At 47.2% G+C, this 13419-nt stretch overlaps 1 protein-coding gene across 5 annotated transcripts in view; it reads left to right on the top strand.

The window, feature by feature from the left end:
- The window catches only part of LOC149332281 (uncharacterized), a 29786-nt gene that overhangs the window by 14625 nt on the left and 1742 nt on the right, over positions 1 to 13419 (top strand). For all 5 annotated transcript variants that reach the window (XM_089557179.1, XM_089557178.1, XM_089557180.1 and 2 more), the window contains exons 10-15: positions 985 to 1277; positions 2854 to 2977; positions 4125 to 4474; positions 6717 to 7118; positions 9341 to 9492; positions 12986 to 13146. In XM_089557179.1, the coding sequence (XP_089413305.1) occupies positions 985 to 1277; positions 2854 to 2977; positions 4125 to 4474; positions 6717 to 7118; positions 9341 to 9492; positions 12986 to 13146 (1482 nt within the window). The remainder of the gene's footprint in view (positions 1 to 984; positions 1278 to 2853; positions 2978 to 4124; positions 4475 to 6716; positions 7119 to 9340; positions 9493 to 12985; positions 13147 to 13419) is intronic.

Below are 13419 nucleotides of genomic sequence, written 5' to 3'. Positions count from 1 at the left end.
CCACTGCATGGGATATCTTGGCATTGTACATTGTTGATGAGAACATTCTGGAAAAATGTAAGGCCTTCTGCTAAAGCAATTTTGAAGCAGTTACAGTGAAACTAGAAAGGCAAGCTAATGTTCAGGGTCGTCCACTCTTAAGGTGAACACGCGAACGCATGGCCGTGCTTCTCGGAGCGTCTTTGCGTCCGATGCGGCCATGCATCAAGGCAAAGTGGCTTGGGCTCATAGGGACCTGGAGGTGGCGATTCGGTTGTCCACCACTTCGTCTTCGTGTATGGCCGTTACGGTTGCATTGGTGCTTCATGGACTGTGGCCGTGTCCTTGCGCCTTCGCCCTAACGGTAGACAATCCTGTGCACTCTTCACTACTGCAGTTCATGAGAATTTTAATCTAGTGCAAGGTTTGAGTACTGCGGGCTTGACATTCAAGTTGGTGCGACTTCCTTTGAAAGGAATGCTGCAGAATGACTGGATAAAGGGCCAAGAAGCACACACACGCAAAGTACTGAAAGTCTCTTTAGTGCTTTGTGTGTATGTGTTTCGGAGCCTATGTCCTGTTGTTCTTTCCTGTTTTTTCAGAATGAGGGCTTGAGCTTGAAATCGTAAGGATGCCCTCTTTGGCTGCAAATAGGAAGATTTTGAGTCGTGAAACCACCTTATCCCCTCTCTGACAGGTCAGAGGTATTCTTTCCTCCAACGATACGTAAACGGCTGCATTGTGAATGTTGTCAGGTGGTGCCCTCGGTATTCGAGAGGGCAGAGGTGGTTAAGTATTCCCCTGATGTTGGACAAAGCAAGGAGGAAGGAATAGGAGTGAGTCAAGGGAGTCAGTCAGGAATTTGGGTAGACATTGGAAACAGGACTCGGTCTGAGCGATCGTCAGTTAGGCCCAGCGGCTTGACAGTGCGATCTGTTTACAGCGCCATGATGTTTCTTTTCACTGGGTTCTCAATTTGGCGTGTCTCAAATGCTCTAACTTCAGGCGGCTCCGTCGACCTGGGTCGCCCCAAGCGCCGACTTCCCACGCCGCCTTCGGAGCGGGCTCCTTTGGACATCTTTGTGCCATCCTCGGGAAGCAGCAGCCCTGTGAACACCGTAAAGAAGCCTGCCGCGACAGCTGCGCCACCTTCCTCGGCGACAGGTGCCAGTGCCCCTGCCAGGAAGCGGCTGGGCTCCTCCGGAAGCCGGCCCAGCCCACCCTGCTCTCCGCCCAGAACACACCGGACCACACCTGCCAGGACTCCATCCAACAAAGTCATGTCCACATCGTTTGGGGTGAGCTACTCTTGCGAAATGGGTTGGACACTTCAGAGCTTGACTGACCTGGTGTTGGGCAGGTTTCAGGGAAGGAATTAAATTAAATCGAAGTGGATTAAGTTTCCCATGAAACTTAACATTTGTCCTGTAGAGCGCCCAGTTGCTATTGAGAAAGATTTTCTTCGATGGTGGCATCAAACTAGTGGTCTTCTGAGCAACGTCTACGCATGTTAGACGGTTTGTGCTCCTTCCTATGTGTAGGGTGGCAAATCGGTCTTAATGCCTGGTTAACTCACCTATTTCCTTTTTATTTTCTCAAGGTGTTGAGGTCTGCATCTGTGGTCGCTGTGGTAGGTGCTTAGAAATATATGTCGTGTAATATACCTCAATGTTCTTTGCTGCAGCTGATGCTGTGCTACCCACCGAGAATGTTGCACTTACTGCCACTGATGAAATCAAAGAGCATTTTTTGTTTCTTTGTGGGAGTTGTGTGGCTCCTGGTCCTTGGTGTCCACACCTGCCTACACCTGCCCGTCCATACCAGCCCGTCCATACCAGCCCGTCCATACCAGCCCGTCCATACCAGCCCGTCCATACCAGCCCGTCCATACCAGCCCGTCCATACCAGCCCGTCCATACCAGCCCGTCCATACCTGCCCGTCCATACCTGCCCGTCCATACCTGCCCGTCCATACCTGCCCGTCTATACCTGCCCGTCCACACCTGCCCGTCTATACCTGCCCGTCCACACCTGCCCGTCCATACCTGCCCGTCCATACCTGCCCGTCCATACCTGCCCGTCCACACCTGCCCGTCCATACCTGCCCGTCCATACCTGCCCGTCCTTACCTGCCCGTCCATACCTGCCCGTCCACACCTGCATGTTTGGAGTAGAAAGGATTACAGCATGAAAAGGGATGGGGCTGAAAGTGACTTGTTGGGCCTGCCAGCCAATGGCGGTTTCTGCTTTATCTCATTTATTTAGACAGGGATGAAATCTGTTTTGCACACCTTTGTGTAGCTATCCTGCAGTGATTCCAAAATTAAAGGCACATAAAAGCAGTTTATTGTTTTAATGTCTGTGTTTTTGCCTGGAAATTAAAAAGCTAGAGCGCAGCGTGACAGTTAATTATGAGCCGTTTTTTTTTTTGCCATCAGTATCAGTTTTTATCAGCACAAGTGCAAATTTCCTGTGTGATGCCACATTTGACCCATTGCAGTGTTGATTATGTGGGCTTGTAAATCTGACGCGAGAAGTTTGTCTGCTTGTACTTTCACCGTGCTCTGGCAAGCAGCGTTTAGATCCGTTGTCCCAAGCCTTTGATCTGTTCAGATTATACGTCACTCAGTGTGGATTGCCGTGCATACAGAGGTGATGAAGTTGCTCACCAGCCAACATTGAGTCACATTAAATGATGCTCCACTCAATGCCTGCTATAGAAACTTGGCTGGATAGCATCGCTATGCACGGGGGCCAAATTGTGTCCTTTGTTGGTCTTTGTAATTATGTGGTTCTACCCCCTTTGCAGGTTTTGTGTCCATTATGAAGCCAGGTGCGTCTTTTTCTGATGTGTGGCCTGTTGTGCTCGTCCAGGATGGTTCCTTTTTACGCCAGACGCCAACTGCCAGCGCTCCCTCCGCCCAGCGTCGAAGTGCGCCCACAGCACAGCGCAAGTCCTGGGGCTTGACTGGCTCAGAAGCTGACTTGGCAGCCGGAGGTATGCGTAGGCTCATTTCCACTACTGAATGGGAAACATAATTGATTCACGCTGCCATTTGGGTAGGCCTCTTTAGCAGCAGCTTCCCATTGTTTGGGAGCGCAGAAAAGCACATCATTGTTTCAAAGAAATAGAATTGAGAAATCGTGGGTGGAAGCATGATCTTATTTCCTCTGCTCTCCGACGCGCTTTTTCTGACCTCTGAAAAAATGCTGGTTTCTCCAGTTTGGCGCACTTGTTGTGTGTTGCCTCCCTTGGGTGCTAGTGAAATCATCTAAGATGTGACGGTGTGCATGACAGTAAACAGTAGCAGTGATGCCTGTAGCGATGGGCTTTGTTGGTTTCTCAAAAAAAAAAATAATAATAATAACAATAATAATTTACCTATGAGGCTTTGAACTAGGGCCATATTCTCTCTGTTGCAGTCTGTTGCAATGGCTCTAGTGGTATGCACCAGCCAGTTCTTGTTGACAGGTTCAAGACGGGTTAATGTCTTGCATGCCTGATTCTAAAGTGTGCATTGTCTCAGGCTCTGTTTGAATGTGGTTGCTACCCAAATTTTTATTGTTTACATAGGAGTGCCAAAACACTAGGCACTCTGGGCTTTGTCAACGCGTGTCAGCTGCAGCTATTTTTGTGCGTGCTGGATGTCTGATAGTGCAATGTTCAATCTGAAGAAATGCACCGAGCCTTTCGGACATAATCATAGTGCAAAGAAAACACTCACAAGAGTGGACACATTACACTATGATGGATGCTGCACCATTACTGCTTATTAGTAGAAAGTGCGCTTGAATATATATCCTGTGGTGCACATGTGGGAGAAAAACAAAAGCAGAGACGTACGCATGCCAAAGTGAAGACTTTTGTGTGGTACACATTGTGAATAAACATGGAAGTACGTGGCAGAGAAAAGGTTGAATTGCACATCTTCTTTATTTATGTGAGATGCTTCCAGCAGTTTCCGTACAGTTTGGTTTTTAAATGAGCTACTCTAGGAAGGTTGTCTGAGCAAGGCTTCTGCCCAGCTCACTGGAGTTGACTTTACCAGTGTTTCTCGCACCCGGCTGGCGACTTCAGCAGGACTCCTTCTGCTTGCTCTGTGCCTGCTTTTGAGCGCAAGGCCCGCGTGTTCACGCGTCCGCAGCTGGAGGCGACGTCACCTGCGGCTCGGAGGAGACTGCCAGCGTCGTGTCGGACACTAGCACGGAGCCGTCGTCCCACAGCTCGGGCTCCCGGGGCGGCCCCCAGATGAAGCTGAATCGGGCCTTTGCCCTGAGGAGGGCACGGCTAGGGCTGCCTGAGGTGGGAGGAGGAGGAGGAGGTGGGCTTCCCCCCACAACGGCGGCGCCACCGCCGCCCCGCGGGAAGTCACCCCACCACGGCAGCAATCCCAGCCTCTCAAGGCAAGATGGTGGCCGGTTCAGCCTCCGGTTGCCCCGGGGAGTCAGAGCCACGGATGTCGGCATCAGCCGTGCAGAGCTGCTCCGAGGAAAGGTGGGCATTGCAGAACCCTCGGAGGGTGCAGTAGAACCATATTAATACGTTCCCGGTACACGACTTCTCGGTTCATACACTCAAAATCGTGAGCAATAAAAATGCCCCATGGAGTTACACACCATTTCTTCTGGTTAATACGTGTCCAGACAATAAGATTTCCCAGTTAGTGGGTTCATAATTTCACCAATTTTTTAGTGCAATACTTCCGGCGACAAACTGTAGGCATGCTAACATACGAGCGAGTGCAATCTGGGGGTAAGCAACATTAACAGAAGCCCAGTGGCACTCATTCGCCAGAGCAGCTTCTCTGCAGTGCATGATGCAATGAGGCGAAGTATGCGGAAACGATTCTGACAATGAAGCAAACCCGGCTGCTTTTACCCTAGCCATCTGTGGTCTGATTACATGGTAAAGTTTCCTTCACATTAAGGGCAATCCAGATGCGATTAATAGTGTAAAAGCTCTTCAGATTTTATCCCAACAAGCACTGATGATTGCGCTTTACAAGGAGTGAAAGTGGCATTAGATTTTGTGCTTACTCTTAAGTTATTTTTAAAAACTTCAGCAGTGTTGGATCATACTTTTCTAATACACCTTCTCCTTGTAATTTTTTTAAAAATGAATCGGTAAGGCTGTACTGTAGAGGGGTTCAACTTGGCCTTCGTGCTGATCCTTGCATGGTTATCAGCATCTGCATCACATCGCATTTTCTAATGCATTGATACTGTCATCTTTCACACATGCTTCTTATTCTGACCTCCAAAAGTTGATCATGCAAGCATGTCTCTGAGGTTTATGTTTGTATGACACAGACTTTAGAGGCCACACCATTACTCCGCTGATTTCAGCATGCTTTGAGTGGGGTAGTTATTTCACTATGAAAAAAAAAAACTCATGAAAACAGTTTGCTGTTGAGATGATTAGTGTTTTTCTTCTTGCTGGCATCTAACTTTTTGGGTCAGCTAGCACATGCCTTTTGTCGGTTCTAATTGGTACTTTCTACCAATTAGTGTTGTGCTCTATTTCACAGTACCCAAACGAAATGAATAAAATAGAAAACTTGGTAGTTGGGGTTTAGAGCATTTTAAAGTACTATGCTATTGTAACTATAGCTTATGGCTTCTGTTACTGCATGGCACCGATGTCTGTGTTCCCGTGTCTAGGCTTTGCCTTTTGAGACATTCAAGCTTTCTTTGTCAGCCTGAAATAACTGGCCGATGCACTTGTTTATGCTGGTTGAACTGGTGGTGTTTAGCAGACATGTTTTTTTTTTTTTTTTTGCTTTGTGCTGTTGTGGAAATATTGCATTAGTCAGGCCCTCAAGTTTGTGGAAGACATCTAGACATCAAGACGCTTTTTCAAACTGCAGCAGCAGCACTGGTTTCAGACACTCTGATAGGGTTGATTTGCATTCGTTATCCATTTTTATTTTTGGAAACGTCTGTGCTGTACCCAGTGTCAGATTTACAGAAATTATTAGTAGCCACAAAACAGTAGACACAAAAATATGCACTTTCATGCAGCAGGGCTTTGCACCCTGAATGACAGGTGCACTGTGGTGCCCCTGCAACAGAGCACTGGCTATATTATATACTTGTTCTTGCTTTAGCTTGTAGCTCCTTGGCATTGCTGGGTGTATTCGAGCTTTCTTGGTAGACTGCTAATGGAAAGCAGTGTGGTTGGGCGGCACCTTTGTTGTTGTGCTCCATTTTTCTTGCAGGCTTTAGCGGAGGTAGCTCGAGAGGAGTCTGCATGTGTAGTCTTCATCAATGCATACCTTGCTGCCTAAGGGTGATTTTGATAAGTAGTTTTTGGTTCAAGCACACCACCATTTACGTCAAAAATCATTTATCGGGACGCTGTATTTGTACAATTGCAGGCTTTCTAAATTAAAAGAGCCTATCTCAAACACTACAGACTTTGTTCTTTACTGTTCTTTGTAGTTGCTGACAGTCAATTGCCACATGTCCACCACATCTCCACTTGTTTTACCCATCAAGAGAGCTAAGTGGGCAGTTTGATGTGTTGAAACAAACATTGATGTTGACTTTGTTGTTGTTGTTTGGTGAACTGTGTACATTCATCCTGCTGTGCAAAAAGTATTGCACTGCTTGTGCTGAAAGTTTTTGCTGGCAATAGGGGCTTAGTCAGGTGATCTTTGTTATTGCTTCTTGCCTCTGTTCCCTGATTTGAGTGCTGTCAGAAGCACAGTAATCAAGCAAACCATCTTGTCTTGCAGGCCCATGGGACGCATCAACGCACTGACAGTGACCCCACGGGTGCCTACCGATCCCAGCAGCACTCGGTGTCTGACGGAGAGAGCCGGCACCGCTCACCAAGAGTCCAACGGAAGCAGCAGACGGCTGGTGCAGCGTCCTACATCTCCGATGGAGATGACGATGCCCGCACGGGGTCTCCAGTCCAGTTTGGCCGCTCGGCGTCCTTTGGTGGCCATCGCGACCTTGCCTTGACCCCGGCTGCACCCGATCGGCCACACAGGGGTCGTAGCGCAGCTAATGCAACGGGCAGTTCGCTGTCCCGTGGTGACACATTCCTCAAGGGAGGAGGCGGGGGAACAACAAGCGGTGCAACCTTTGCGCGGAGCGGACGCAAGCCCGAGAGGCAGTCTGGTGATGGGGAGGTGGGTTGTGTGACTGAGGGCTATTTGTGTGATTGAGGGCTGTTTGTGTGATTGAGGGCTATTTGTGGGACTGAGGGCTGTTTGTGGGACTGAGGGCTGTTTGTGTGACTGAGGGCTGTTTGTGTGACTGAGGGCTGTTTGTGTGACTGAGGGCTGTTTGTGTGACTGAGGGCTGTTTGTGTGACTGAGGGCTGTCTTTGTGACTGAGGGCTGTCTTTGTGACTGAGGGCTGTTTGTGGGACTGAGGGCTGTTTGTGTGACTGAGGGCTGTTTGTGGGACTGAGGGCTGTCTGTGTGACTGAGGGCTGTCTGAGTGACTGAGGGCTGTCTGTGTGACTGAGGGCTGTTTGTGGGACTGAGGGCTGTTTGTGTGACTGAGGGTTGTTTGTGTGACTGAGGGCTATTTGTGTGACTGAGGGCTGTTTGTGTGACTGAGGGCTGTTTGTGTGACAGGGCTGTTTGAAGCCAGAACCAGGTGTTTTGATCGCCTTGCTGCTAGCTGACTGTGATTTACAGTAAAATTTCAATGATGCAAATCTCACGGTGTCGCGAAAATCCAAAACCTTCTGTGAGCTCCTCACTATGTTGCTGCTGGCACTAGCAGCTCCCATATTTGTGTCATCCGTTGTGGCATGGCAGAGTGTTTGGGACACCCAAAATAATGCACATTTTACACAACCCATTTTGGCAAGAAAATTTTCAGAAATTTGTATTGCACTAAACTTCATGTCAGCTGTGATTGTGTCATCACAATTCTGCAGTGTGTGGTGCTGGATGAGTGATATTTTCATGAAATGTTTTTCTGAAATGGAATTGTAGTGTGACACAACTCGACAACGAAGTGGGAAATGCCCCTCAAAGGAGGCCCTCCAGCGAAAGATGACCGATTTTCATGCCATTGTGGTTAATTCGTGGTTAATCCCCTGTCACACTGTGTGACAAGGGATTAACCTAGCATTACTTAGGATTAACCACAGATTAAGCAAGATGTCATGAAAATCAGTCAACATCGTTGGCTGGAGGGCCTTTTTTGATTGGCATCTACTGCTTCGTTCTTGAGTTTTATCTGATTGTAGCTGTTTAGTAATCGAGGAGTGAATGGTTTCAGAGAATCAGGTGTAATGATGAGGCCAGGAAATTTGTTGAGCTATATTGGCTTCATCTGGCACAGTGCAGTGGTAATTGGTGGTCACTATTGCGATGCAGTCTCAAAGGTTTATGCAGCTAGTGCTTATAGATAGCAGAACAGTGTTGGTGTCATCTAGTGAAGTGCATTTAAACAAATTTCAGTGACAAATTTCTGCAGTTAATGCTCATTAATGACAAATTAGAGCAAATGATTAAATCAGTGACATGGTTGCGCTCCCGATATCACACATGAAACTGTGGACTCTGCACTTCTACTTATTGTTGCCGCCGCGGTGGCTTAGTGGTGATGGTGCTCGGCTGCTGACCTGAAAGACGCGGGTTCGATCCCGGCCGCGGCGATTGAATTTCGATGGAGGCGAAATTCTAGAGGCCCGCGATGTCAGTGCACGTTAAAGAACCCCAGGTGGTCGAAATTTCCGGAGCCCTCCACTACGGCGTGTCTCATAGCCTTAGTCGCTTCGGGACGTTAAACCCCATAAACCAACCAAACCAACCAGCATGTTAAAGAACCCCAGGTGGTCGAAATTTCCGGAGCCCTCCACTACGGCGTCTCTCATAGCCTTAGTCGCTTCGGGACGTTAAACCCCATAAACCAACCAAACCAACCAGCATGTTAAAGAACCCCAGGTGGTCGAAATTTCCGGAGCCCTCCACTACGGCGTCTCTCATAGCCTTAGTCGCTTCGGGACGTTAAACCCCATAAACCAACCAAACCAACCAGCATGTTAAAGAACCCCAGGTGGTCGAAATTTCCGGAGCCCTCCACTACGGCGTCTCTCATAGCCTTAGTCGCCCATAAACCAAACCAAACCAAACTTCTACTTATTGCTGTCGATTTTCATAGCCCGCTTGCCCTTGAAGATGCTCATTGTTTTACTGACCCCTGTGTTGTTGAAAATACTATATTGTGCACTATCGACATGACATACATGAACATCCTTGGCCTGTATGACCTAGCTGCCTATGGATTGCTTTGCCGTGACCTTGTGCAGCATACCGAAGCTGTAATTTGTTACTTGATTTCGTTACCCTTGCCAGCAAGTAAGTTTCGCCGACTGCCTTGGTGTCTGCAGAGTAAGACGCCGACGGAGAATGGTGTCAAGACACCGTCCACGACACCAGGCAGGCGGGAGCTGTCGGCATTGGACAGCCTGGTGATCTCCGCCATACACCAGCTGTCAGGAAAACTGCGAACCAGCGCCCGAACGCTCATCGAAAAAGAAAGGTAATGTGTGCACGTCTCTCTCCTGCCGGGACACCATGAGTGCCGGACTGCAACTGAATTTTGTTCCACAACTTAAATTCATGTCAAGACTGACTGAGTTAAGGTGAATTCTCAGATAAGATAAGATGAACAGTGTGACTTTGGTTGATGCAGTTTAAAATAATCCGCTTAAGGTGTCGACCGCAAGCACCGGCACCCTGTGTAACGGCACTCATGGGGCATCTGGGCAGCACTGTCAAGCAAATGAAAAATACCGTATTTACTCGCATAATAGGCGCACTTTTTTTCCAGAAAATCCGGCTCAAAGTTCGGGGTGCGCCTATTATGCGGGGTAAAATTTCCGGAAATTTTTCGACTCTCAAAATTGAACACACCGCGTAAACACACTCGTGTACGGGCCGCACCCCGTTTTCCCGAAGAAAATATTAAAAAAAAAAAGATCCGTGTAAGGGCCGCACCGAAACTTTCCACGACCCACGCGGGAATAGCCTTCGGAATGCACGCGCCGAGGCCTCTGCAACGGGTGCTTGATCGTGGAGGCCACACACGCGTACAGGAGCTTCCAGACGCCACCCACGGAGGGCGCCCGAGGTAGAGCTTATCATCATCATCAACGTTTTCCTCCGCTGCGAGCTTTCGCTATCTATATCGCCATCAGCATCTCCAGCTCGTTTTTTTTTGTTGTTGTTGTTGTTGCTGTCAAGTGCCCGGATCTGCGGTAGCGCCATAGTTCATCGTGGTTTATGGCGATAGTTCATCGTGGTTTATGGCTTTGCCGCGGAGCGTTGCTGTTTTAGCTTGATGGCCAAGCACCTTAACAGCTACACGGCTGGGAGTTTGCTCTCGAACACGGCTAGCGTGCGGCAGGTCGGAAAATACGACGTGGCTGAGAAGTGCGGCAGTTGCGACTGCGGCGTCCCTAAATTTTCGTACGCGACTCCAAGCGCCGAGGTTTTCGCGGGCCTAAGTCGGGAACGTTTCTGGCTGGAGATGAAGCTTTCCAAACAGACGTTTAAAGCAGGACTAGTAGTCAGTTCTGCAAAAACTTTGTTAAAATAAAGATTGGGGAGCGGGGGGTGGCGAGGTGTCGGCTTGCAATCGTGTAAATACAGTATTGATCACAGTGCCAAGTTCGGGGTGCGCCTTTTATGCGCGGAAATAAAAAAAAAATCTGATTTTTCGCGCCCAAACTAGGGGTGCGCCTATTATGCGAGTGCGCCTATTATGCGAGTAAATACGGTACATAAAACGCTTCCACGCAAGAAAGCGCACCCCGACAAGTTAGCTTCCGCGCGAGTATGTGCAGTTGTGCGGAGAAGCTAACCTGCGGGAGCACTCCTTGCTGGGAAGCTTACTTGCCGATGTGTAAAAGGCTCCTGCTTGTGCGCGCGTCATGTGCCACTCATTGCCACCGGCAGACTAAAAGGCGCGGAGCGCTCGCTGACCTAGGTTTTAAACAGTTGGGAGCTGAATTTGGGAGCCGAATGCGAGTTATCTCGACGACCAGATATCTGTGCTGCATAGGCACTGCCTGCAGCGCATGGTGCACTCGCATTCATTCTTTCACACCTGTAGTTTTTCTTTTCTACCTAGGTGACCTAATGGACATGTGCGCCTTTAGATAACCTATATTTCTTTTTTCCTGAGCGCAACCGAATGAGCACTGATGTTTTTATCTTCTTCAGTAAAAATGCAAAAGGCGTCAAACATTTTTTTCTGCTTTTCTGCATGCTAAACTTGTGCAGCACTAACCACTAGGATTTTGAAGAATGGGACTCTGGGAGGTGCTCATGTAGGAAGCGCAGTAATACAAGGAAAAAATGAAAATGCAGTACGACTGCCCTCATGTGCTACAGTTTTCACCGCGGACTGTTATGCTATTAGTGTTGCGGTACAGAAAATAACAAATGAAAACATCAAAAACAGCATCATTTATACAGATTCACTGAGCGTCCTTACAGCATTAAACTCGAAAAATGCCACGGAGCCACTGATTGGAAGCATCATACACAACATAGTAAAGATCACAACACAAAAACATGTTATAAAATTATGCTGGGTTCCCAGTCACGTTGGCATTAGGGATAATGAGGGAGCCGACATGTGTGCTGCACAAGCCAGAGCCATGGAAATAAAACATGCGAATTTGCCTCCTAGGGATTACATGAAGTTAGTGCATAGCAGACTAAGAGCCAAGTGGCAAGCTTCTTGGGATAATGAAGGACACAACATGCTGCATACCATAAAGCCCATTTTAAAAGAATGGAAGTCATGCCGCCATAAAGAGCGTTTTATTGAAGTAATTTTATGTCGTTTACAAATAGGCCACACACACACATCACCCATAACTTCTTATTAACAAAAAAAGACAAACCTCTGTGTGAAATGTGTGGTGAGGAGCTCACAGTAAATCACATTTTAATTTCTTGTTCGCATCTCGAAGAACTTAGAAAAAAATTTTTTACGGTATTTTACAATGAACACATTCCATTTCATCCCGCATTGCTTTTAGGCGAGCAAACACTTGTCGAGTTTTCACTTGTTTGTGAGTTTCTAAAGAAAGCCAATGTTTTAAATCTATTATAATGTAACCTCTGTACACTTGACATAACATCATCTAACCTTGTGTTTGGCGCATGATAGCCATAGTTGCTTATGTGCCATAAAACCCCATATAACTAACTAACTCTGGGGGGGAATCTAAAGGCATTTATTGACACTTCACCTTAATAGAAAGGCCTATCAGTGCCCTTTTGGTGTATAATGTGAGAAGCTTATGTAAGTGCCTGGAGGGCTCTGTCCACATTTGTGTTCTCCTTAGGGTGAAAGCAGCTTTGCAGTGTAATCAATTAGTCTGCCGACGGCAGGTGCAAAGTTAACCAAGACCACTCCGTCTCTGTTGTCTTTTTTATTTTTAATGCTTTGCCCCATTGCACTTGTGCACTGCGGAGAAGCCATTTTATTTTAATTTTTTCAAATAAGTTCTATTATCCTAAAACAAAACAAGAGTAAACGTGAAAGTATGACCAAATTGGCCCACTTCTCCTTTCTGTGGGCTGCACTACAGTCTGCCATTTTAAAAAGTAGAGACGAATGATATGTAGAGATGGTATAATGGTGTCATAATTGATGTCATTAATGGTAAATTAATGGTGTCAGCATCAGGTGAACAGGAGATAGTGCTCAGGTGCTTAGCACTTCATAAAGTGCTGTAACAGCCACAGCAAGGAGCAGCAATACCTCTAATAGTGTGAGTAAATCCCGCATCTTTGTGGAGCACTAGTCTTGCCAATGTAATTATGTACTATACTGCGTATGTGGCCGTATTGCGAAACCCTTATTTGTGACTTGATTGCAAGACCCTTATTTGTGACTTGTCTAATTTGCTTCTAAAGCAGGATGAAAAATGCATATTTAATTATGGCAAAGATTTTGTGCTGATACGAATTTTAACTGGGGTCGCTGTTTTTTTTTTTTTATTGGCTTTCTGCAGGCTGAAGTATCCCGAAAACAGTGACGTTAGGCTTATGCTGGAAGAAGTTCTCCCCAGGGTCGTTGACAGGCGGCCCAGCGACTCCCCAACTGACGGCAACCTAACGAGGGAGCTTTCAAGCATATTGAAAAATCTCAAAAGGATCGAACAAAGTCTTGAAGGTGAGTGTCATTGCCCTTCTAACGCATATTTGTAATCGAGAAGGAGTAGTGTGAAAATTTGGACGAAAGTTGCAGTTTACTAATCACATCCCCTTCAGTCATGAATTATCTGAGTTATCTGTACAGTGGAGAAGAAATTTTTCAAGTTTTCGTGTGGTTGTGAGGACCCTAACAAGATTGCACGCAATTAGCATCCACTCAGATCATAAAACGCGCTATATCTGTTGGGCTTTCAGATATCTCCATTGTGACTAAACACTGTGGTAGTCATCT

The sequence above is a fragment of the Amblyomma mixtum genome, chromosome 8, assembly GCF_055824585.1.
Source record: "Amblyomma mixtum isolate Tamu chromosome 8, ASM5582458v1, whole genome shotgun sequence".
Classification (NCBI taxonomy): Eukaryota; Metazoa; Arthropoda; class Arachnida; order Ixodida; family Ixodidae; genus Amblyomma; species Amblyomma mixtum.
This window is presented reverse-complemented; position numbering and strand designations above follow the sequence as displayed.